This window comes from Barbus barbus (assembly GCF_936440315.1).
Source record: "Barbus barbus genome assembly, chromosome: 37".
Lineage (NCBI taxonomy): Eukaryota > Metazoa > Chordata > Actinopteri > Cypriniformes > Cyprinidae > Barbus > Barbus barbus.
Genome location: NC_136715.1, coordinates 13,324,908 through 13,351,250, shown reverse-complemented (window position 1 = coordinate 13,351,250; position 26,343 = coordinate 13,324,908). Strand labels below are relative to the sequence as shown.

Genomic DNA, 26,343 nt, shown 5'->3' with positions numbered 1-26,343 from the left:
GTGCAATTGCCAATTACTGGACTGGGGGGTATGCTACACAGTGAAGGAAACAATCCCACACACTCAAAGCAGATGTGAGGACTGGATGGCGAATGGTGCAAAACAGCTGCTCCCCAGCACACTCTTGTCAATTTAGCCGCTAGACCATTTGAGTCACATGTTCCTGTTTTTTAGGCCCGAATCTGAGCCGTGCATCAGCAGGTGACACATCAGGGCGAGGAAACGGTGAATATGCTGGTGTAGAGTAGATTTTCAGGCTGTCAGAGGAATACAGTGTCTGAATAAATTTGAATTTGTTGCCAATTGAAAACACACAGCCGTGCATCCTCTCATTGGTTGGAAAGGGCTGTTATGGTTCTCCTCAGTTGTAACATATATCCATATGTGTACCTACACTCACCCTCATGTCTTTTTAAAATTGAATGAGCTTCTTTCTTCTATGGAACACAAAAGAAGATTTTTGGGATATTTCTGAGTGTTTTCTTGTTTTCAATACAGTGGCAGACAATGGGCACCAAAACTGCTTGGTCACCAACATTCTTCAAAATGTATTCTTTTTGTGTTTTACAGAAGATAGAAAGTCATAACGATTTAAAAGTATGTATATCACTAGCTTATTGGCTGTTTATTAATTAGTAAGTATTAATTGAAGACATATTAGTAGTGAGAATTGGTCCACAAACTTTCATTTTTGAGTGAACTGTTACTTTAACTTAAAAATAAGGTTGATACTCATCTAAGAATCTGTCTATTTGTTGTGAGTCATCTGGGTTTTTGTTTTTCCCCAGGAGCTGCAAGGCCTCTGTCTCTTGTCTGGGTGTGGTTGCAGTAGGAGGATGAGGATTCTGTTGTGTCTGCTGTCTCTCAGCTCTCTGGCTCTGAGCTACGCAATGGGTAAGTATGATCTGATCTGATGTCTCCCATCATCTCATCTCATTCAAGATCCCATTTGCAAATATACTTGCTCAGCCCTTCTCCCATTAGTGAAACTTCGTTACCACTCACCCTTTGTTTTTTCTATATTCCCTCTGCTCCAGCATTTCCTTGTTGAAACATCATTGAAATGTACATTGTCACTTTGATGATGTCTTGGACGTGTGGTTTTAGGCTTGTGCATCAGTGGGGGGCCACAAATTCAGATTAATTATTCATTGTGTTATCTTAGATCAGTGGGCAGAAGGGATTTGATTTACTTGAGAGGTGTTTTTGATGGCTGAAGTATTCCAGGCCCCATTAAACATTGATAAAAATGTGCTTTTGTCCATAATGCAAATGGTACTCTAGTCAAAGTTGTACTAGTCTCACAGGCATAAAATCTGGTCCACTTTGCAGCAAATTCTGGTCAGGAGCTACCATCTGACCAACATAAGAGGCCAAGAAAAATAGGTTTTATTTTTACATGCCATTTAGGGGAAGATTGATTTAAAATAATTGATTCCTCAAAAATAGACTGTGAAAAATCAAAAATTATAATAAAACTTCAGCAGTGTTGGAATGCAACTGCCTGCACAAAAAAATCATTGCAGATGCAGAAGTACCAACTACTTCACAGGTATTTGTTCTTCAGCAAATCTGCTCTACGTCTTCAACTTTCTACCTACTTTTAAATCTGACTTTGTTTCCAGACAGCCAGCCAATCAGAGTATAGTTTCTGCCCAATGTTTCCTAGACCTACATCATTGTTTGCTCATTTATTTGATCAAAAATACAGCAATATTGTGAAATATTATTACTGTTTTAATATACTTTAAAATGGACATGGACATGGAAAGGAATGAATGGTTTGAAAATATACCTAATTGTCATATTCACTGTCCTGAGGAAAATGTCTAGGTTCTGATTTGTCATCACAGACATTCAGATTGAATTGGCAAACAAAACAATTACTATTTCTAGTCTAGTACGCAGAAGTAACTACACATAGAGACTGTGAAGTGCTCTTGAGAGACTTCAGTGGAAAAGAACTTAAGTGGCAGTTTTGAGCTGTTTATCCCCATTACTGGAAGCAGCCGTCACACCACTGAATTTCACTGTAATCTCAGGGCAGAAAACCTCCCGGGGAGCCGGCTCCCCTTCTCAGCTCATCTCTCCTCCCCTGCCTCTCTCTTATTGCCCTAGATTCCTGTGGGTCTCACCAGATCTGCATACACACACTGATTTGCACACATACATGCATACATATACAGAACTTCAATGAATTCTAAATTACAAATTCATAAATGAAACAAAAAGTCAGCACAGACATAGTGACTGAAAAAATAAATTATTCATCAGAATTTTTGTCTTTGTTTAAAAATTATATTTTTGCTGGTGTAAGATAATATTACTTAATTGTAGAGATATATCTTGAATTCAGTTCATTTTTCTTTAAAATAAATTCTATTTACTTATTTAATCACTAAATATCAGTAGGGAAGAAAAAATCTTAAACAATATTAATATCTGCAATTTATTTGAAAATGAATTTATCTTGTTTTAGGAATGTTTAGATATTTTTATTCATACCGATTCTTTTTTATAGTACTCTAATCCATCACAAATTGCATTAAAATGCACAGTCTTAAGTCTATAAGAAGCACCAATTTATTTGAAAATAGAAAAGCAAAATCCGAGTGGCAGTTGCACACACTGACACAAATGCACACACAGTCCTATATAATCCAAACTCATTCTTGACCCAATTCATAATGCGTTATGTGTGTTCATGGCTACCTGGAGACTTAACTGTATTCAAACTCCCCTGTTCCCCTCTGTTCTGTCAAAATATCTGAGTGAGTGCAATTGTATCTGACAGCTTGTATCCTCTGCTGACTTTCCCCAGGTGGAGTACACTCCCACTATGAGTGCAAATAAGCTGGAGTTGTTAGGGACGCACGACCCCCCTGTATCTGTCTGTTTGGCACAGCACACTAGCTGTCAATGGAGCCAGTACAAAAGACCTGAGCATGACAAGACTACTTGAGCTAGATTACTCTCACATATATTTTACTTTACCCTTGAATTTAATTTAGTGTGCTGTTGCCTAGTTAATCATCTGGTAACCAGAAATCTGTTCAAATCCACGGGGTCACCACGTTAAAAGGCCATGAATGCTGTTTTTGACTCAAAAGCATTTTGTGACAGTCTTTGTTGAAATAGCTGAAACAGGCAGTAATGGTGGGCGTATTTTTGTAGGTGGGGATGTGTGTGTGTCAGGTCACGACAGTGGGCCTGTGTTTGAAGAGCAGCCGTCTAGTCTGATTTACCCGGAGGGGATGCCAGAAGGCAAGGTGACCCTGAGCTGCCAGGCTCGCGCCAGCCCTGCTGCTATTTACCGGTACCCAGATCAAGTTTTTGGCACTTACACCTTATCGAACAAGACAGGACCTTTATTTACTATGACCTAACTTTAAATACAAACATTGTAAAAATGTTTTTACCAAAATAATTGATTTCAAATTTTCAAATATATAATATATTTGAAAAAAAAAATCTTTTGATCAGTTTGATGCTGAATAAAAGTATTCTATATATATATATATATATATATATATATATATATTACTGACCTGACAAAAACATTTGATTGTTAAAGTAATTTTGTAAGATAATAATAATAAATTAAGTTTAGGATTTTTTTTATAGTTAAATACATTAACTTCACTAAATTTTGTTATATTTATGCTTAGAAAAACTCTATTTGTCACTGTGGTATGAAAAATAAACATCAAAATATATTATCTGAAAAATATTAAACATCTCCTTATTTAAAGGAGGTTACAAATATTTTTACAGGAAAACCAGGCAAAAATATTTCTTTAAATACATTATGCATGCTGTCCCCACAAAAAGTGTGCTACATTCATGCCTGAATTTAATAAATCATTGATTATGCACTTTTTTGAAGTTAGAATCTGTTTAAGTTAGATCTTGTATGTGATTTCTCACAGGTGGCGTGTGAATGGCACTGAAATAGCATTTGCAGAGGATTCGCACTACACACAGGTCGCAGGAAACCTTGTGATCAATAACCCTCAGAATGGGCGAGATGGTGGGTCGTACCAGTGTCTCGCCATCAACCGCTGTGGCACCATTGTTAGCCGAGTGGCTAACCTCAGATTTGGCTGTGAGTACGAACCAAACGATTTTGTTGTCCATGTGTGAAAATTAGGCCTTTATACATAAAAGCAGCAGTTGCACTCTACCGCAGCTGATTAATGCTGTGTGTATTTTAGACCTCCATGATTTCCCCCCTGAGAGTAGAAGCCCTCAGACGGTCCATGAAGGTGCAGGAACCTTTCTTGCCTGTCAGCCACCAGCTCATTACCCAGGTATGATTGCACACTATCAGCTAGTTAAATATTTCACTCTGTAGTCAGTTTATTTATTTCCTCATAGGGTAATATTACATCTTCCATCTGTTTTGTACCACCAAGCTTTGTCCTACCGCTGGTTCATCAACGAGTTCCCCAACTTCATTCAGCCAGAGGGGGGCAGATGGTTTGTTTCTCAGGTGACGGGTAACTTATACCTTGCTAACGCAAGAGCCAACGACACGGGCAACTATTTCTGCTTCACCACCATCAACATGGACATCAGCACCAAGAGCATCTTCAGTAAAGCTGTCCAGCTCACTGTTTACCCCGATGGTTAGTTAGTTTCCCTCAACAAAAAAAGAAACAAGCTCAAGTACATGCTGCTATCAAAATAACATTTTATACAAAAAAAATACATCTTATATTTTGTTTTTCCACAGCAAACCCAAGGAAAGCCGCTCCAAATGTCCGAGTGCGTTTTCCTGCTGAGACGTATGCGTTATCGGGACAAACTGCACAGCTGGAATGCTTTGCCTATGGCAAGTAAGTCCCCCTTAGCTCCTCACTTCCCTTCAGAGATCACTGCGACATCGGTTCAACATAATCCATAACTCAGTCAGCTATAAAAATGGAACATTTTTCTCTAACGTCCTTTTGCTTGCTCTTTACTTTCCTCCCTAAGTCCCATTCCTAAAATCCGCTGGAGGAAGGTGGATGGGATCTTACCACCTAAGCTTGGAGCAAGTACAGAGGGACCCACACTGATTATTCCTGAACTGAATTTTGATGATGAGGGCATGTATGAGTGTGAGGTTTACAACTCCGAGGGCCGTGAGACACATCAGGGACGTGTCTCTGTGCAAGGTAGGCATAACGTCAGCACTAGAATATTTTCGACAAGATTTTCCTCTTGTTACCTTTGGTAGAAGTCTCATGTAACATAAAACTTTGTGTTGTTATTGTTAACTAAAATTATTACAAATTATTAATTAGAATAATTAAAATAAAATATACAATATAAATTATATTTAAAAGTTTATATAAATATTACAAATAGACTAAAAATCAAAAATTTTTAATGAAAATTAAATGTTAACTAAAATAAGTTTAAATACTAAAACAAAACAGAAATAAAAATGAATTAAAATTATATACTGCGTGTGAATGTGTGTGTATATATACAGTATATATATATATATATATATATATATATATATATACACGCACACACACACATGACAAAAACACAAGAAATGTAATAAAAAACTATTAATTAAAAACTGGATTTATTAAAATAAAAGATGATTCATTATATTAATAAATACTATAGTAGTATATAAATAATACTTAAGTAATAATGGTATATAAGCAATTAAATGAACACACATCAATCCACTTATTAGAGAAAAGTACAAATCTGTGGGTTTGTATGTGTTCTCGCTTCCCAGCCCAGCCTGACTGGCTTCAGGTCATGAGTGACTCTGAGGTGGAAATCAGTTCGGAGCTGCAGTGGAGCTGTGCTGCTGCGGGCAAACCAAGACCCACCATTCGCTGGCTCCGTAACGGACAGCCCCTCACCACACAGGTCAGCCATATGTGCGCACACACAACTGGAGCTGGATTGTTATCTGACAATGTGTGTGTTATCAGAAATGAACAGGACCTCTAGCTGTCAAGACTCAGACTGATATATGCTAACTCATTTTTAGAAAACTCTTCATGTCTTAGAGGCAGTGAGATGTGACAGTGAATAACCTGCTCATTATTTGTTCAGCTGGAGGTAGATTGACAAGAGAAATGTTGTGTGGCCCTCTGCTGGCGTTAATGAGCATGTGCATGTTTCTTACACTTACCTGTGTGCAGGACCGAGTGGAAGTGAATAACGGGCGACTGAGGATCAGTAACCTCGCCTTGGAGGATTCTGGGATGTATCAGTGTGTGGCCGAAAACAAACATGGCACCGTTTACTCAAATGCTGAGCTCAGAGTTCAAGGTGAGCACAAGTGAACCTCAACATGAAAGCACATCAGAATACAACTAAATAAACATTGACATGTTTCTCTTGTTATCTACCTTAATGCACTTCAGATCTCCTTCTGCCTACCCAGTCATGCCTAAACCCCGATTATAGCATGATCTGTGTTTAAATCCTCTCTGTGTGGTTCCCCATCTCCCTTCCTCCCCATCCTGTTGCCCTATTTCAGTCCAGGCTCCAGACTTCAGGTTAAATCCAGTGCGCAAGCTTATTCCTGCTGCCCGTGGCGGACAGGTGAAAATGGAGTGTAAACCTCGGGCGGCTCCTAAACCCACTCTCTTCTGGAGCCGTGGCACAGAGCTACTGACCAATAGTACCAGGTAATCCAGTAATGAAGTGTTTCAAAGGCTTTAACTAAATATATATTATTATTTACAGAAAAATGGCCTTGTGAGCTGTTTGTAGATGCTTTGAGTACAATGATCTCGAAAAGATGAATTTTCTCCAGGATAACAGTCACTCCAGATGGGGTTCTGTGGATCTACAATATCAGTCGTGCCGATGAGGGAAAGTACACCTGCTTTGCAGAAAACTACCTTGGCAAAGCCAACAGCACAGGACACCTGTCTGTCAGAGGTAACAAAACCTCATTTTTTGTTTATCTTGTTTAAAGTGATCTGTTTGGCACTAAATATTGTTGCAGCTGTGAGTGTTTACATGGATAGTTTTTTTACACAGATTACACTTGAAAAGTTTAAGATCACGTAAAACCCATAAACACTGTTTCTTTCAACGGTTAAGCAAAATCTGGACTTTTTTCGACACACCTATAGACTTTTTAGCCAAGTTTGCTTTGGATGTAAACACCTTTATCAGCTCCCATTCTGCATGTTCATTGTGCAATTATCTTCTGTTATGTCTGGATTTCAAGCCTGAGTGTATTTTTAGCTTATTGATCTGCATGTAAACCTTTAAATACTAATGTGGGCGCAGATGCTTTCAGTGTATAAAGTTATGTTTTTCACCTTGTTCTCTCAAACAGATGCCACAAAAATCACATTAGCACCCTCTAATGCTGACATCAATCAGGGTGACAATGCCACTCTGCAGTGCCATGCGTCACATGACCCTACTATGGATCTCACCTTCACCTGGTCCCTCAATGGAGTTCTGTTGGACCTAGAGGAACCAAATGGACACTATCGGCGTATGGAGGGGGTGAGCACTTGACGTGAAAGGGTGTTTAAAAACTGTAAACATCAGCACATTAACTCTTAAGTAACTCTTAATTAAGATTTAAAAAACAAAATGTTTTTAAAAAAGTCACCAAGGCTGTTTTAATTTGATCAAAAATACAGTAAAAACGGTAATATTGTGAAGTATTATTATAATTTAGAATAATAGTTTTTATTGTAATATATTTTAAAATGTATTTTTTATTATTGTGATGGGGAAAAAAGTATTTTCAGCAGTCATTACCTTAACACGATCCTTCAGAAATCATTCTAATATTCTGATTGATAGTGCTCAAAAAATATTTCCAATTGGATTTTTTTATTTTTTATTTAGGATGAATTAGAATTTTGATGAATAGAACGTTCAAAAGAACAGCATTTATTTGATATATCTTTTTAGAAAAACTTTTTTTATAAAAACGTTTTGACTGTAGTGTATGTGTCAGTCCTTGTCTTGTGTTTCCCCTCCTCTCGTGTCCCTATCTGGCCATCCTCGTTCCTTTAATTAATAGTTAATGTGTCCCCAGCCCTGCATGTGATTGCCCCACACCTGTTTCTGTTCTTCCCCGTTAATTTCCCTGTGTTTATAAGCCCTGTGTTTCCTAGCCCCTGTTTCCGGTCATAAACGTCATTGATGTTCGTCTCTCCCCAAGCTCCTCGTCTCCTTGTGTGTGTCTCTCCAATAAATGTGCTAGTTGGAACTCCTACGTCTCCTCGCTCCTTGTGTCCCGAGAGGGAACGTGACAGAAGACCGGACCCACAAAGTAAGCGCGAAACTCCTTCCCCCGTTTTGTTTTCCGTTTTGAGGAAAGTTTTTGTTTGTTCCAGTTTTCCCCCCCCCCCTCCACGGCGATGGAGTTCGCCGCCCGCCTCCGCGCCCTGATACTCCGCGAGCTGCCCTTCGTGGAGTACGCGGAGGAGTTCTGCGGGCTCGCGCGGAGTTCGGATCTGCACGACGCGGCCATCCTCCACCTGTTCCGGCTCGGAGCCTGTTACAACTACCCCATGGACCTCCCAGACACCACAGGATTGACCTGGAGGGTAGGAATATACCGGTGTCTGGGAGACTTCCGGGTCCGAGTCGGAGCTAGCCCGCCGTCGTCCGTGGCTCTCCCGAGCCCGCCGCCGCTCGCGCTTCCAGAGCGCCCCCGCGAACTCGCGCTTCCAGAGCGCCCTCCAGTGCCTGCTCCTCGCAGGTGGACTCCTGCGTCCCCGCTGGTCCCGCCCAGCTCTCCTGCGTCCCCGCTGGTCCCGCCCAGCTCTCCTGCGTCTCCGCTGGTCCCGTCCAGCTCAGCTCTTCCCGAGCGCCCCCAAGTGTCCGCGCTTCCAGAGCGCCCTCCAGTGCCGGCTCCACGCACGTGCCCTCCAGTGCCGGCTCCACGCACGTGCCCTCCAGTGCCGGCTCCACGCACGTGCCCTCCAGTGCCGGCTCCACGCACGTGCCCTCCAGTGCCGGCTCCACGCACGTGCCCTCCAGTGCCGGCTCCACGCACGTGCCCTCCCGTGCCGGCCCCACGCACGTGCCCTCCCGTGCCGGCTCCATCCAGCCCTCCTGAGTTCCCGCTGGTTCCGCCCAGCCGTCCTGAAGTCCCGCTGGTTCCGCCCAGCCGTCCTGAAGTCCCGCTGGTTCCGCCCAGCCGTCCTGAAGTCCCGCTGGTTCCGCCCAGCCGTCCTGAAGTCCCGCTGGTTCCGCCCAGCCGTCCTGAAGTCCCGCTGGTTCCGTCCAGCCCTCCTGAGTTCCCGCTGGTTCCGTCCAGCCCTCCTGAGTTCCCGCTGGTTCCGTCCAGCCCTCCTGAGTTCCCGCTGGTTCCGTCCAGCCCCGCGCTGCAAGAGCGCCCCCAAGTGTCCGCGCTTCCCGAGCGCCCCCAAGTGCCGGCTCCACGCACGTGCCCTCCCGTGCCGGCTCCACGCAGGTTCCGTCCATCCCCGCGCTGCAAGAGCGCCCGACAGAGTCGGCGCTGCAAGAGCGCCCGACAGAGTCGGCGCTGCAAGAGCGCCCGACAGAGTCGGCGCTGCAAGAGCTCCCGACAGAGCCCGCTCCTCTGTGGCTCCCAGGGGGGAGCTTCCCCAAGAAAATTTTGGGGGGGGGTAAGAGGGTCACAGCCTGTGTGGCCGGGCCAAGGGCCAAGGCCACAGAACCCCTTGGGCCCGAAAAAAATAGGCCGTGGCCTCCCGAGTCCCCTGACCCGCCCTGGCCTCCCGAGTCCCCTGACCCGCCCTGGCCTCCCGAGTCCCCTGACCCGCCATGGCCTCCAGAGTCTCCAGATCCGCCATGGCCTCCCGAGTCTCCAGACCCGCCATGGCCCCTGGAACGGGCACCGCCCTGGAGGCCTCCAGAGCGCCCACCCCCCCTCCCCATTGGATGGTGTTAGGCGTGAGGACACGCCTTCCGGAGGGGGGCGTAATGTCAGTCCTTGTCTTGTGTTTCCCCTCCTCTCGTGTCCCTATCTGGCCATCCTCGTTCCTTTAATTAATAGTTAATGTGTCCCCAGCCCTGCATGTGATTGCCCCACACCTGTTTCTGTTCTTCCCCGTTAATTTCCCTGTGTTTATAAGCCCTGTGTTTCCTAGCCCCTGTTTCCGGTCATAAACGTCATTGATGTTCGTCTCTCCCCAAGCTCCTCGTCTCCTTGTGTGTGTCTCTCCAATAAATGTGCTAGTTGGAACTCCTACGTCTCCTCGCTCCTTGTGTCCCGAGAGGGAACGTGACAGTATGTTAGTTTGATTTTATACCACAAGGTACTGATTTATTCAAAATACAGCTTGTTAAGAGATGTGTCATGGCATTTCTAAGCAATTAGACTCGTGGGTTTAGCCTGGCAGATGATAAAGCGGCAAAAAATCCCAGAAACCTGCATTGCAAGGACAAAAGCTATATCTAGGGAAGGTCATAGAGATTCGACACTTTGCTATGCCATTGCAACAGCATAGCAACATGCTAAAAACAACTTAGAGCATAGAGGATCCCTGACAACCACCCACAACACCCTAGCAAATACCACCACTTACTCTTTCTGTAATAAAAACTAGTTATGTTCTTAATATTTAAAATTAGCAAGATTAGTAAAACCATTTGGATTTGTATTCCAATAGCAGCAGACTCCTCACACATGCTGAGATTAGCTTTAATAGGATTCACTTCAAAGTAAATGCCTTTTAGACATATTATATAGTCAATTTTAAAATCCCAAATTCAAAACCTCTCCAGATTAAGCATGTAATAAAAAGCATGATAATGCTCCAATGAAGTTGAAGTGGGCTAATACTACTTTCTAACACAGTTTACTTTTCTTTTCACTGTCATTTTATGTAGAAAGAGACGATTGGTGACCTATTGATAGTGAACGGACAGCTCAGTCACGCTGGCACATACACCTGCATGGCCCAGACGGTGGTGGACAGCGCAGTGGCCTCTGCCAAGCTGGTTGTGAGGGGTAAGGGCTTCCAGTTGGCCGAGCCAATTATATGATAGAGACCTTATTAAAGCTCAGTTCAGCAGCCTGCAGCCCGTGGCTGTTCCACAGCCCTGCTCTTGTGTTTTACCTCAGCTTGATATTTTTTGCCCAGACAACTCTCAGCTCTCAGCCCTGTGAGAATGAATGAAATGTAGAGTCATGAAACATAATTTTAGCAGATCTGCATCCTTGGGGTTTGGTTCCCATATGCCTGTTTGGTACAGATTTTGTAAAGAAAGCAGCCCCAACTAAACTGCTTTAATGACATGTTGTTGTTGTTTGTTGATTTTTTTTTGTTTTGTTTTTTTGCTGTGTGTGCATTAATATAAATATATGAAAAAATGTGAATTTAAGAAAAAATGTTGTACATTCTCTGGTAAAGCTAAATGTTTCTTTCTTTACAGGCCCACCAGGACCTCCTGGAGGTTTAGTGGTGACTAGTGTCAATGACACATCTGTTGAGCTGAGATGGAGCCGTGGATATGACAACCACAGTCCCATTGGCAAGTATGTCATCCTGGGCCGATCCTCACAAACTCACGACTGGAAGAGGATGAGAACGGGTGAGGTTATGGGTCATTTTACTGCATAATGATAGAATTAACATTTTTGCATAAATATTATTACAAATATGCTTATAATGAAAGTGGTTTTTTTTTTATTATTATTATAGCAGGGGTTTCTCTAATGTTTTTGAACTTTTCTCTTCATAACCCTGAACCAGTCCCCCATTTGCACAAAGCATTGTGAATGAAACATTTAAATCAGCCTTCCCACATTGTCAATCAACTTTGCAGTCTTGCGTTGTCAGCATGAGCTTTTTATATACTGGAATATTTTTGATTATTTACAATATATTATAATAAATGTCATTTTTAATGTCTAATATGTACAACCCAAATTCCCGAAATGTTGGGATGTTTTTTAAATTTGAATAAAATGAATTTCAAATCACATGAGCCAATATTCAGAATAGAACATAGATAACATAACAAATGTTTAAACTGAGAAATGTTTACAATTTTATGCACAAAATGAGCTCATTTCAAATTTGATGCCTGCTACAAATATAGTTGGGACGGGGGCATGTTTACCATGGTGTAGCATCTCCTCTTCTTTTCAAAACAGTTTGAAGACGTCTGGGCATCAAAGTTATGAGTTTCTGGAGTTTTGGTGTTGGAATTTGGTCCCATTCTTGCCTGATATAGGTTTCCAGCTGCTGAAGAGTTTGTGGTCGTCTTTGATGTATTTTTCATTTAATGAAAAGAGGCACGGTTCAAAAAGACATGATTGATTGAGTCAGTGTGGAAGAACTTGACTGGTCTGCAGAAAGCCAAGTCCTGATCCCAGCTGAACACCTCTGGTGTGACTTTAAATGCAGACCTTGAGCCAAAAACTTATCACCAAACACCAATGATTTGTATACACACTATAAGGACAAACGTGTTGGGACACACCCTTCTTTAAAACAGAAAAAGGCACTAACAAAACTGTGGCAAGCAGATGGAAACATAATTCATGTATTTAAAAATTGTATTTCCATCTCTGTTGCAACAGTTTTGGACGTGTCTAAAATGACAGTGCCCTTATGTACAAGTCATTGGTGTTTGGTGATGAGTTTTTGGCTCAAGGTCTGCATATAAAGTCACACCAGAGGTGTTCAGTTGGGATCAGGACTTGGCTTTCTGCAGACCAGTCAAGTTCTTCCACACTGACTCAATCAATCATGTCTTTTTGAAGCGTGCCTTATACACAGAGGCACTGCCATGTTAGAATAGAAAAGGGTTCTGTCCAAACTGTTATTATAAAATTAGAAGCACACAATTCCCTAGAATATCATTATATGCTTAAACATTAAGATTTGTACTCATAGAAATGACTAAAGTAGTCAAACATGTTCATTAGAAGGGGGTGACCCAATACTTTTGGCAATAAAGTGTATATATACTTATGATCATTTTCTTTTTGGTACCTTGATATTTTTGCAAATTTTTTCTTTAGTCATGGTTGCACCCATATTGCTTAAAAATGTAAATATTTAATTATTTTGTTTATTTTTTTGTTGTAGCCTGAGAAATCTATTTGTATTAGAGCATCATGCGTTATGTTATGATTGTTTTCTTATGGTTCTGCCAGACCCTGGAAACATAGAAGGAAATGCTGAGTCAGCACGTGTGATAGATCTTCGACCCTGGATGGATTATGAATTCCAGGTTATTGCCAGCAACATTTTGGGTAGTGGAGAACCAAGCATGCCCTCCCAGCCTGTCCGAACCAAACAAGCAGGTCAGAACAATTACAAATTTGTCAGTGTTGAACAAAAATTTAAATATGAAATATTATTATGAATATAATTATAATACATATTAAAAACAATTGACATAAAATATAAGTTTGGTTCCACATAGAAATGTTTGGTAGATAGGGTATTTTTTCCACTATGTAAGTGGGTTATTGTTTTGTAATTGTTGGTTATTATTTTGTTATTTGTCTTGCAGCACCCACTGTGGCTCCCAGTGGACTTGGTGGAGGTGGAGGAAACCATAATGAACTTATAATTACATGGACTGTAAGTGCCATGGACCTCTATTGCTCTAACTTCGTATTAGATTTGCCTTATTCTTTTTAATTAGTATGTAGAGTTGCTAACAGATGGTCAATCAATGTGTCTTTATTACTCAACCCTTACCTTCTGTTCCATAATGAGACAAAAACGTTTTCTACTGGTATGAATTGCAGCCCATGGCCAGGGAGTATCAGAATGGAGATGGCTTTGGTTATATCCTGGCATTCAGAAAGCAAGGCATGCCAACATGGATGGTGGTGAGGGTGCCACACGTGGAGTCATCACGATATGTCTACAGTAATGAGAGTCTGTCAGCCTACTGCCCTTTTGAGGTCAGAATCAAGGCCTACAACAAGAAAGGAGAAGGTCCCTTCAGCCAGATTGCTGTGGTACATTCTGCAGAAGAGGGTGAGAAACATTAGGAAGGATAATCATTTTCATTATATTCTGATTAGACTTTGCTTAGCCATTGGAGACAGTGGAGAAACTGCTCATTGAAAAGAAACTGATTTTCCTCTATCATTTGAGACAAGAGAGCTTATTACACTATGTGAGTTTGTTGTTCTATGGAAGCATATTCTAATTTTCAAAAGTCAAAATGTCCTCCCAAAAAACATATTGAAACAAAGCTGTAATAATGTCTCATCCCGTTTATATTCAGACACAAAACCACCCACATTTAAGATCCCTTTAGTGATCAGTTAGTAGCTGTAGAAGTAACAGCACAAGAAGCAATAATAACTGTAGAATGAGAAACTAAACTAAACTGCTCTGTATATCCTTTAAGAGGAGCCCAAGTTTATTTTAACAAGGTCTTTAATCACATCTCAGCTTAACTGTGCGGCACATTTCAGGACAGATAATTTTGTTGCACAAGTCAGAGTATAATGATGGCTTTAAAAAGAGGCTGTTAACCAATGAAGAGACAGTGCAAACTGTATTATAACTAACATCAAACTTGCAACTTATGTGTAATCGCAGCAATGTGCACGTGAAGAGTGTGTTTACAGAATTCGATAAGTCAGCGATAAAACAAGAACTTACAGGCTTTTTATTTGACATTAAAATGTTACCAGCCTTATAAAATGAAATAAAAAGATTAAATGATAAACAAATGCATGATAACTGATAGATGTATAACATGATGTTTTCCGGCCTTCCTTAGAACCTACCGTATCCCCAAGAAGGATTAATGCCACAGCTCTGACAGCTTTTGAGATTCAGGTGTCCTGGGACCCCATTCAACATCTGAACATTAATGGAGTTCTTCGGGGTTATGAGGTCAGGCCCATTCTTCTTTTAATACCTGTAGCATCTCTTTTTATATTTCTATGTGGATTGTTAAACATAAATGGCATGACAGAGTTGATGGTTGTTTTTTTGACCATTGTAGGTCATTGATGGCCATTGAGGTGGCACATCAGGATATGAGCTTTGCCCCATAGAGTGATAGACTAATAGAGGTGCTGTTATCTCATTAGCTCCTTTTTATGAACAGCATATCTAGATCAGATCAAGGAGCACGAAACACATTATTTAGATAAGGCGCTTCCCTTTGGATTTAACAATGCTTTGAAATCCACTGGTATCAAAGGGTATTTTCTTCATATTGTATTTAATTAAATATGGTAATATAATTGTCTTTTGGAAGCAAAATCTTCCAGACTTCATAATTTTTTTACCCACTTTAATTTTAATTTCTCAATACAGATTTCACATTCAGGTTGTTTTCAGTATGATCAAGCAGCAAGCTTATCACAGGTTTGAGACAGTCCTCTTGCTCTGGTTTCAGATTCGTTATTGGCGACAACATGAACGTGAGGCAGCTGCGGACCGAGTGAGAACAGCAGGGCTGGAGAACACGGCTCGAGTCACGGGTCTGAGGCATAACACTCTCTATCACGTCACTGTATTGGCCTACAACAGTGCAGGCACTGGCCCACCCTCCCCAAGAGCCACTGTCGTCACCAAGAAACCTCGTAAGACCTCATTTTTGGGCTCAGGGAGCACTGGTACCTTAGCTAAAATGTGATTTACATGAGTAGAACAAGCTTCCTGAGATTCTAAAATATTTTTTCTACAAATCTTAACCCAAAGTCCTACTCCGAACTACCTAGCCGTCACATGACCAAACTTTAAAGGTGACATATCATGAAAATCAGCGTGTTTCTGCTTCCACTCAAAATGGGCATTTTCAAAATGATAATAATAAATGGTCTGTGTGAAACTTTACCGACACATTCTGGGGACATCTGAGACTTATATTACATATTGTAATAAGGGGCACAATAGGTCTCCTTTAATGTTAAAAGGTGATTGAAAGAATTTCAGTTGAATTCATGTTGAAAGAATGTTTAATGTAAAAAGGTTAACAAACAACATATAAATGGATGCGGTATAATGAATATCTACATTGATTTGCAAAATTAAAACAAAATCCAACAGTGATTTAACCTTGATCCATGACATTGATACACCTATTAAAAAATGGTGAAATGTGGGCTGGGTACTCTTTGAATCAGAGGACAGTGTTTGGTTGATAAGAATGTTATTCCAAGAAACAACAATGGCTGATTCATGTCCAGCTTGCATAAGCTGGTAGCCTAAGGGTGCTAGAGTTGAGAGAAATAAAAGATCCATGCATCAAATCACGTTGTCGTGATATTTTGAGCTTTCCTTACAGAATCTTTCTTTGGTAAAGACTGTCAAAAAATATCGGTCAACCATCTTTGCTGTTGACTTAAAACCACCTATATTTATTTTCATTCTCCTTCATGGAGAAAATAAACTGTTACTTGATCTCTAGAAATAGGTTAACCTACTTATGAAGATTACTGTTACAATAATAGAAATGTAATAAGTTTAATTTTGCCGCTAAAGATGACTAGAACAATCAGTTACATCCATAACAGTTCAAATGTCCCGAACAGTCCTTCATACACTTCATACGAACTTGACATTTGCAAGTCCTGTCTTTGTCACTAAGAATGGTGTGAAAGCTTTGTGGACTTACTTTTGCTTATATCTTCAATTCTAGCCCCCAACCGTCCTCCAGGTAACATCTCATGGAAGGCTGTTGGTTCTTGGGTTACTGTGAGGTGGGATCACGTTAAATCCATGGACAATGAGTCTGCCGTTCTGGGTTACAAAGTGAGTGACACAAGCTGCCACCCAACACTATAGCTATCTCTTAGGATGTGTGTTTGTGTTGGGTCATCTGTCTCCATCTGTATGTCATCAGAATATTTGTTCAGATTCAGTCATTTCAGTCAAAGGCTCCTGTCGTATCATTTCATAGCTCTGAGGTAAGAATCTAATAAATGGGCGGCCTAATGTCACATGAGAAGAGAACATGTGTCGTCCCTTATAATGACCCTATTGAGCCCGTTAGCAGTGAATCAACATGTTAACCAGTTTTGTATGTCATATCTGATCTGCTATAGGATTAAGGTCATCTTTTGTCAAGATGGTGTGTACTGTATAACAAATCTCAACTGCTTGATTGCTTGTATTGTCAAAAAATGTCAAGTATATGTTTGTACAGCGCAAAAACCACTTAATGCGAATATAAGCCATCAAGATATTAAGATAGTATAATCATGATTTTCTTTGAAGCTGCTTGAAAACTTTGTATTGTGAAAGGTGCTATGCAAAAAAAATTGACTTGAAATGCTACACATCTTTAGAATTCACAAAACTGATTCTCTATTATTTGTTTAGGTCCTTTATAAGCATGAAGGGCAGTCTTCCTTGAAGATACTGGAGAAAAGCAAGAACTCCATCACTCTGCCGTTACCCAAGGACAATGGTTATGTGGTTCTGGAAATCCGCTCTTGGGGAGATGGAGGAGACGGGGCAGCCCATGAGGCAATAGTGTCTCAAGATTCAGGTGTGTGAGACTAAAAATAGCTAGGAGTGCTGGTTTTAGTAAACTAACTGAAAAACTAGTGTTTAAGTTCTAAATGATGTCTCTGAAAGTCTGTGTTTGATCCACAGGCACTGGAATGATGGTCCAGAACAGTTCTTGCACTTCTGGGTCCCTCTGCACATCTGTTCTGCTGTTCACTGCACTCGTTCTCATTGGCTCGTCTGGACTGTGACATTAGCCAGTGATGAGGCATTTCTTATTAATATCAAAGAGAATTGAGCAGGTTTTCCTCAGAAGGGGCAGGCTGTGGGTTGGGTTGGGGTTTTTTTGATGAGGGATGTTGGAATGGTTGCGTGGGGTGTAAAGTTTTAGAAGTGTGAGGAGTGGATGGTTCTTTTGTATAAAAAGGCTTTTTTACAAGGATGACTGGACAGAGAGAGAGTCGTTGTGGGAGACTTTTTTGATTGTTATAATTTTAGACGCTTGCCTTAGACGCTCAGAAACTTGAGCGGTGATCATGTCAGCATTTGGTTGTAGTTTCTAAAATTCAGCAACAGCTCTGACTCGTTGATTTCATCATAGGTGTAAATACACATGGATGTATTGGTTACATTTCCATAATGGATTAAACAAAACTTTTTTTAATACTTTGTTTCTACTTCATGGCAGCATGTGGACTGCAAAATAATTCAAATGAATGTTTACCTTTTTTATTTGATCTTTATTTTTTGTGTATCAATGTAATTAGAATCAGGAGTGGATCAGGATTTTTATTAACAGGGTTTTGTATCTGTGTTGAATGATTGTAGCATTCTGCCTCCCTCAGTGTTCTAGTTTTTAAAGCTGAAAGGTCTCACGAAAGCAATGGTACAACAGAACCTGATTCTCGCATGGTTGTTAAAGTGGGCTTGACTTGCCAAAGTTATCACTCTGTTATCTCATTGTTATTACTTTGCCGTTTTCCTCAAGGATTACATAAAATTGACGTCCATGGGTTGTTCATTTCTTTCTTGGCACACTGCAAGAGCGAGACACTGAACATTGAACAATGCTGAAGATAACATTCATGGACAAACAAGTTAATTATTATCCTATAATATTGTTATATTATTATCCTATAATACCAAGGTCCTAGCCTTGTATGGCTCAATCTTTGAAGACTGTCCCTAATGGTGGACACCTTACCATACTTTAAGTGACAATGTCCATTTCACTAAAAGCATTAGGAGACATGTGTTTTAGTTGGCTAACATTAGATTGTGAGCAGGGTTGCCAGGTTTTCACAAAAAAACTGCCCAATTGCTACTCAAAACTAGCCCAATAGCTTTTTGAGGGGGCCCCCCATTAAAAATAGTGTTCCGGGGTGTAAAATACAAATTTTTTGGTGAGGTTTCTCTGGTAAAATTCACATTGCAGGGGCTAAATATCACGTTATTGGGGTCGCCTTAACCCGTGGACATGAAAAACAACCCACGGCAGCAGTATTAAAGTACCCTAATTCCGCAGGAAAACCGCAGACTTGGCAACACTAATTGTGATGGTCTTAGTGACGATTCTGGGGCTCTCAGGTCACTCTGCCTGTTTGGAGGCCCCTAACAGGTCCCAGGACACTTGTCCGGTCCAAAATCCAGCTCAACCTAAACCTGCCATTTGTTATTTAAAAACCTATATAGAATTTTTTTTAAACTGTTATGTTTTCCTTTTTATTTGATCTTTTCTTTTTACTAATGAGGACAAAACTAAAGATTTCAGAGATCCTCAGCTGTGCTTTTTAGATATGTCTTTCAATACTATGGCATCAACTACTGAAGTGCAAACTGAAACTGGAATGAAATCATTCTGATGTGCACAATGCGTCAAATTTCTTTCTGAAGCGTATACTTTCAGATCAAAAAGGTACAATGAAACTGATTGAATGTTGTATATATTCTTTCTTTCCTTCTCCCTGCATTGATTTTCATTAGTGCCTGTTCAATGGGATGATTTCCTTAGAATTATTCTTTATTTCTATGTAATGTTTCTATTTAATTTATTTAATTTTCTATTTAACACAATGTTCATCAAGTTCTTACAGTAAATGTGGTCATTTCTTCATGCGAGGGGTGCTTGAATGTTTCAGTTCCTTCATTTAGCTTTTTACATCTTCTCTAACACCTTGTTGATCATTTATATCAAGCAATTTAATATTTTGTCCATTAACTGTAAATTACAAATCATGATCATTCAAAACAGTTTTAGCCAAAAACACATAACAGCATCACCAGTAGCTGTAGTCCCACACCCTGGTAGCAGTCGAGTAAATGTTACACTTTTCAAATGTAGAAGCACTCAAGTCATGTTAGGACTACAAAACCAACCAAAACTATAGTGTCCTCTTGTCCTTGTTTTGTACTTCTCTTTCAAGTGATTTTAAGTGCATTATGAGTGCACTATGTACAATTTCACAGCTTTCTTTTCTGTTATCATTTAATTCGGAAATCATTCTGCTGTGTTTCACGTTGTGTAGTTTGCCCTTCTGTGTTCAATCAGGGCTTCGTCAGTCACAACTCAACATTCATAGCCACTAACAACTTTCCAAAGTGGCTGTATTTACGCTTGCAGGAGTCGAATGGCACGCTAGTAGTTTCGCTCTGAAGGTCACTCAGGTTGTGATGTCAAGTTGTCTCTTCAAACTACTATGTACCCCAGTTGTTGTCAAGGTTGAGCCTGTCCACTGTGGACTGAATGTGAATAATGCAGCACTTGTAAATATTCTACAATAAAAAACATTTTGACTGTATTTGAAGAAACTGCGTTCAGTTTTTAGCGATTAGCATAATGCACACATTTATACAGATGTGCACGACTGGCTTAGATGCACCATGTATTTATGCATATAGAATATATAAGGTGGCACAATGTCATGAGATGTTAACAAAAACTTCCATGTATTTATATTGACATGCACAGATTGATATAGGTCTGTACATACACTATCAAGCTTACATGCCTAATATAAAAAAAAAAAAAATGTCTGTTTTAATAGAAGAAACAAAACTGTTCACATTTGAGAATTTTCATGTTACAATTGAGGTTAGATCATGTGTCACAACAATCTAAAAGATAATCCCACCTTACCATAATTTACTAGTTATATGACTCCTTATTAGTTTTATTGCCTAATTCTTGTGAAGTCAGCACTTATCGCCTGTACTTTGGAACTATTAATAATGTATAAGTATACATGATCACGAACAGGTTTTTTACCAAACTGGCCAGTGCAGCTGACAGGTAAAGAGAGCAGCTTCTCAGCTTCTGTTTCATTCATTTCTTTGTTACTAATGTTTCTATGCACACATTAATTTTCATTTTTCTATTATAGAAAGGATTTGACTATGGCAAAACTTGCAAAGACGTGCTGGTGAAATTTCTAATGCATTATTTGTTTTGTTTTCCAGCTCTGTTTCTGAAGAATACTGGTTTGGACCAAGACCAAAATGACTAAATTAACACTTTTAGCAGGTATTTTTCATATATATTTAATTAAATTTTTAAATATATTTATCTACTATAAATGATATTTTGATATTTACGCATAACCATGTTGTCTTTTCTGTAGCACTGGGCATCTTGCTTACAGTGCAGATGGGTAAGTACATTACCCTAAATAATATGTCAAATATATAGTCTATATATTAAATGCATCAACATTCATAATAAATGTTCCTAGATAACGAGTAAATAATATATGCAATATTTTTTTTTCTTGATATAGTGGCTTCTACAAATCTGGTGTGCTACATGACCAACTGGTCCCAGTACAGACCCGGCAATGGCAAGTTCATGCCTGAAGACATTGATCCGTTCCTCTGCACACATGTGATTTATGCTCTGGCAACCATCAGCTATGATAATCAAATCACTACTGTTGAATCGAATGACCATGTGCTGTACAAGTCTCTGAATGACCTGAAAAAAGTGTAAGTAAAAGCTGTATCTATAGCAATACAATCATCACAGTGTGATAAACATGATTAATTACACAATTTTTGACATTGATTGGAATTTTTGACTCATTGATTTTTCTTATTACTTCATTTATTTTATTTATTTTAATAGAAATCCTGCATTGAAGACCTTGCTGTCTGTTGGAGGAATGGTCAATGGCGTCAGTCCGTAAGCGAAACACAGTATCTGTAAAAGTCATAAATATATGACATATGACTTTACACTATAATATGAAAAACATACACAAAATAATTTTTAATACTAATAATTTTTTTTAAATAAACTCTCAGTTAAATTAGTCCCTAGCTGCAAACACATTAAACAGGATTTACTGAATCATCAATCTTATTGTATGTCTTATGTATGTCTTAATTTGCAACTTTGCAGATACATCAATGTGGTGTCAACTCCAGAGAACCGCAAGACTTTCATCCAGTCTGCATTGCAGTACCTGCGTCTCCATGAATTTGATGGTATGGACATTGACTGGCTGTACCCAGGTCACAATGGAAGCCCACCAGAGGACAAGAAGAGGTTTACTACATTCCTGAAGGTGAGCAGACTAGAGGGTTAAAATCAAGCATGTTTATTTCCATTAAAACATGACTATGGGTCTGATTATGATTCTATGGTATGAAAATTCTCTCTTAGGAACTGAGAGAAGCTGTTGAACAGGAGGCCATAGACACAAAGAAAACTCCTCTGATTGTCTCCTGCAAAGTTTCCGGCATCAAGTCCACTATTGAGCGTGCTTATGAGATTGCTGAAATTTCAGGGTAAGTTTGCTGTGTTTTAATGAAGCTGCAGTTACATGTGTGCCTATGAAAGTTTTTCACTTTTTCCTTCTTTCTGTCATCATAGTCTGTTGGATTTCTTGAACCTTTTGTCTTTTGACTATCATGGACACTGGGACCCTGTGACAGGGCACAACAGCCCCCTTTTCCGCAGCTCCGTGGACACTGGAAACATCTTTCACCACAATATCGTAAGATCCAAACCCTTAAATTCAAAATGCATCAATTCGAAGTGTCATTTTTAAGATCTCTTAGCACATTCTTGGCTCTCTTCTCCAGAACTCATCTGTGGATGTCTGGTTGAGCAATGGAGCCCACGCTGACAAGCTGCTTCTTGGCTTCCCCACATACGGACGCACATTCTTGCTCTCCACTTCGCAAACAGGTCTCGGGGCCCCAGCCAATGGCCCTGCTGACGCCGGCCCCTACACACGCGAAGCAGGCTTCTGGTCCTATTATGAGGTTTTAACTCTATTTGTACATATGTTCTAAAACAAGTGTTCTCAACTGATTTTTGCTTTAAAAACTAGGTCACACGTTAGACCTCAAGGCATGGAATTTGTATACTAAAAGTTGTTTGTAATATTTCATATAATATTTGACATTTATATATAAATTAACATTTCAAAATGAAAGGGGTTTCAAACTGAATTCAAACTGCATTAAGTAAATGACTACTAACAAGGTTCAATGTTTATTATACAACAGTTATTGACTCTTTAATGACTCAGCCTCTAGGTGGCGACAAGTAAACCTCTTTATGAGTGAATCATTGAAACATTCATTCAAATGATTCGTTTAAAATCATTGATTTATTCTGGCACAAAACAAGTGAGTCACTGGATCATTCGCACAACCGATTCATTCAGGAATACCATTACATTGTTGTTTACAGAGATACAGAGATTGCAGTTTGTTTTTTCATAACTACTTTAACTGGAATGACAAATATAACAATATGAGTGTTTGGATTCTTAAAGATTTTATGTTCTCAAAAGTCGGTCATTTGCCACACAAAACACACATAATCTATGTAAACTTTGGGTGGTGAAATCTGATGATTGTTTTTGGTTCTCAGATTTGCCCCATGGAATCAAGTGTCACTGTTCAATGGATCGATGAGCAGATGGTGCCCTATGCAGTTCAAGGAAGGGCTTGGGTCGGATTTGACAACCGTGAAAGTTTTGCTGCTAAGGTAAATCAACTGCTGGTTTCCAGAATGCAACAAGATGTTTGATGAGCTTCCGACAAACCTTTCCTAATATTTGCTTTAACAGGTGCAGTGGCTTAACTCATTAAACTTGGGAGGAGCATCAGTGTGGACCTTAGATTTCGACGATTTTGCTGGCCGATTTTGTTACAGCGGATCTTATCCTCTTGTCAACCATTTGCGCAATGCACTAGGTAAACACTTTGCAATTCTAATGCAGAAAAAGTCAAATCAAATTTATTTATTAAGCACTTTAAAACAACCTTAGTTTACCAAAGTGCTGTACAGAGTTACATTGACCCAATCACATGAAAAATTAACACGTCATTAGAAAAACACAGTCACAAAACATTGAACGCATGGGACAAAACAGATACATTTTTAAGAGACTTTTAAACTCAGACACTGAAGAAGCTGTTCTGATAGATAATGGCAAGTTGTTCCATAGCTCAGGGCCAGAAACAACAAAGACTCTGTCACCCCTACATTTCAGTCTAGCTCTGGGAACCAAAAGCAGATGCTTAGTCTGTGATCCGAGTGATCTAGCTGGATTGTGTACAACAATCAACTCAGAGAGATATGGAGGAGCAAGGTTGTTTAGAGCTTTGTACACAAATAGCAGGATTTTAAATTTAATGCGATAACTAATCGGTAACCACTGCAATGAACACAAGATAGGTGTGATGTGAATCCTTCTGCGACTGCCTGTGAGCAAACGATCAGCCGCATTTTGGACCAGTTGTAGACGATGAATAGCTGCGACAGGCAGCCCATAATATAACGACTTACAATAGTCAAGTTGTGAAGAAATGAGAGCATGAATTATCATCTCAAAACTCTTCCTGCTCAGGAAGGGTTTGACTTTTGCTAATCTTCGCAGATGGTAAAAGCTGACACTCACGGTAGAATTCATTTGTTTATTCAGCTGTCCAGTATGAATCCCAGATCCTTGACCTCAGAAGAGTAATAAGGGGAGAGTGAACCCAGATCAACTGCTCAGATCAGTTTTCTATTCTGTTTAGGCCTAACGAGACCATAAAATGTATTCTGTCTTCTATTATATGGATTGTGATGCTGAATCTCTATTCACAGGTTTCCCACCCAAGCCCACCACTACGCCACGTCCCACCACGACCGCTGACCCCATCGCCTCTTTCTGTGTTGGCAAACCAGATGGGCTGTACCCCAACGCTGCTGATGAAACCACTTACTTCCAGTGCTTCCGTGGAAACACATACCTGCATAAATGCCAGCCTGGTCTGGTCTATGTTGATGCTTGCAAATGTTGTGATTGGCCTTGAGTGCAAATTCAGATCCACTCCCCCTGTTCAATACAGCTGTCCAGTCATTTATTGTTGTGATTTATGACCTCTGCTTCCAGATTATCCAAGCTCATCATTTAAAAATAAAAAAGTCACAGACATTTGGATTTTATGCATAACAAAATGGAGTTTTGTCTTGGTAAATTGCTGGTCATATTTTTCCTCACATTTTGTGAATCAAAAATCATAATTTCGGGTTCAGTACAGTCTAGTGTTGATAGCACTCTGACTTAATACATCTTCCTTAAATGGATTAAATCAAATAAAGATAGTGACACACCTTATGTATGGCTAGCTTTATGAAACTGTAAATTTCACACATAATAAAGGATTCTCATAAACTTGACAGATATGAAGAAGAGAAGTGCCATCATTAAACATGTCATATTATGGACACCACCATCTACATACAGTAAAGTGTCTACCATCAAGAAATCTAATGTACAGTAAACTTCAGTAAACTGAGTATCCTTCTCAATTATTGGTGTAATTCTACTTGCCAGAGTAACTTGAAGAGTACAGTTATAAAATTACAAATGAGCCTGCCACATCATTAAGACTGACTGTTCTTATAATTTACACAAGCATTTTTATTCTTATATTACATCTGAGATGATAAACTACAGGCAGATAACTGGGACACCTGATTTGGCACAAGATTAGATAGATTTTTTTTTTCATTTTAATTTATGTGTGGTGTACACAAATAGTTTAATAAAGAATATGCAGTTGATTATTGAAGATACACATTTATAGTTAGTTATACATTTAAGGTTAAATGTAATATTACCGTTTATTGAAATAAATGTAATCAATAAACTCACACTTCCATTTTGAAAGTCTCTTATATGCTCACCAGGGCTGCATTTCAATCCAATTCAATTCAAGTTTATTTGTATAGTGCTTTTCACGATGGAAATCGTTGCAAAGCAGCTTTACAGGAAATTCAAGTTTCTACATTATATTTATTAATAGCTTATCAGCTTATCTCAAGTTGATGTCCATATGGCAGAAATATACGGTAAAATTCAAGCAGTTAGTCAATGTCATGTAATCAAACAGACGGTGAACATTATTAACAGCAATGATTATATGTTGCGATCAAACTTTAGCAACATTTGCTAGTTTTGTATGTTGTCTGAGGTCTAATGAGGAGTTGGCATCATCTCCTCTCAGCTATTTATGTAATCAAAAATACAGTAAAACTGTTATATATTTCAAAATTACTGTTTTCTGTTTTAATATATTTAAAAATATCATTTATTCATGTGATGGAAAAGCTGAATTTTCAGATGCAATTACTCCAGTCATTAGTGGGTTCTTTCATGAATAGAAAGTTCAAAAGAACAGTATTTATTCGAATTTTTTAATAACACTATAAATGTCCTTAGTGTCACTTTTGATCAATTTAATGCGTTTTTGCTGAATAAAAGTATTAATTTCTTTAAACAAAAACTTAATGACCCTATACTTGTGTGGAATTAAAAATATTGAAAGTTATTTTAAAATATAAAATAACTTTTAAATGTTAAAGAGATCTTTTATACAGTCACAAACTGTTGTTTTGCAGCATTCTTCTGTTATGTTCTTTCTTCTTTTTCACACTCATGTCATCACATGGCAATGTACAAGTGAT

The 26,343-nt window shown here is 39.4% G+C and overlaps 2 protein-coding genes across 2 annotated transcripts; both read left to right on the top strand.

Moving 5' to 3' along the window:
- Positions 1-836: 836 nt before the first annotated feature.
- On the top strand, positions 837-20,172 carry LOC306856953 (contactin-2-like; the record flags this gene model as incomplete). Its single annotated transcript, XM_079396532.1, has 22 exons — positions 837-894; positions 3,175-3,316; positions 3,930-4,105; positions 4,215-4,310; positions 4,416-4,628; positions 4,736-4,838; positions 4,978-5,159; positions 5,744-5,880; positions 6,159-6,288; positions 6,500-6,650; positions 6,779-6,906; positions 7,313-7,488; positions 10,819-10,939; positions 11,365-11,523; positions 13,097-13,246; positions 13,459-13,529; positions 13,700-13,934; positions 14,692-14,807; positions 15,319-15,505; positions 16,564-16,676; positions 17,247-17,415; positions 17,523-20,172. The coding sequence occupies 22 exons, from the start codon at positions 837-839 to the stop codon at positions 17,624-17,626; spliced, it is 3,117 nt and encodes a 1,038-aa protein (XP_079252658.1). The 3' UTR covers positions 17,627-20,172.
- Positions 20,173-20,870: 698 nt separating this feature from the next.
- On the top strand, positions 20,871-24,686 carry LOC306857107 (acidic mammalian chitinase-like; the record flags this gene model as incomplete). The annotated part of the gene is made up of 11 exons (XM_079396802.1): positions 20,871-20,895; positions 20,993-21,022; positions 21,149-21,353; positions 21,493-21,549; positions 21,769-21,934; positions 22,033-22,157; positions 22,243-22,366; positions 22,455-22,637; positions 23,254-23,370; positions 23,453-23,579; positions 24,478-24,686. 11 exons carry the CDS (start codon positions 20,871-20,873, stop codon positions 24,684-24,686), a joined length of 1,368 nt encoding a protein of 455 aa, XP_079252928.1.
- Positions 24,687-26,343: the final 1,657 nt, after the last annotated feature.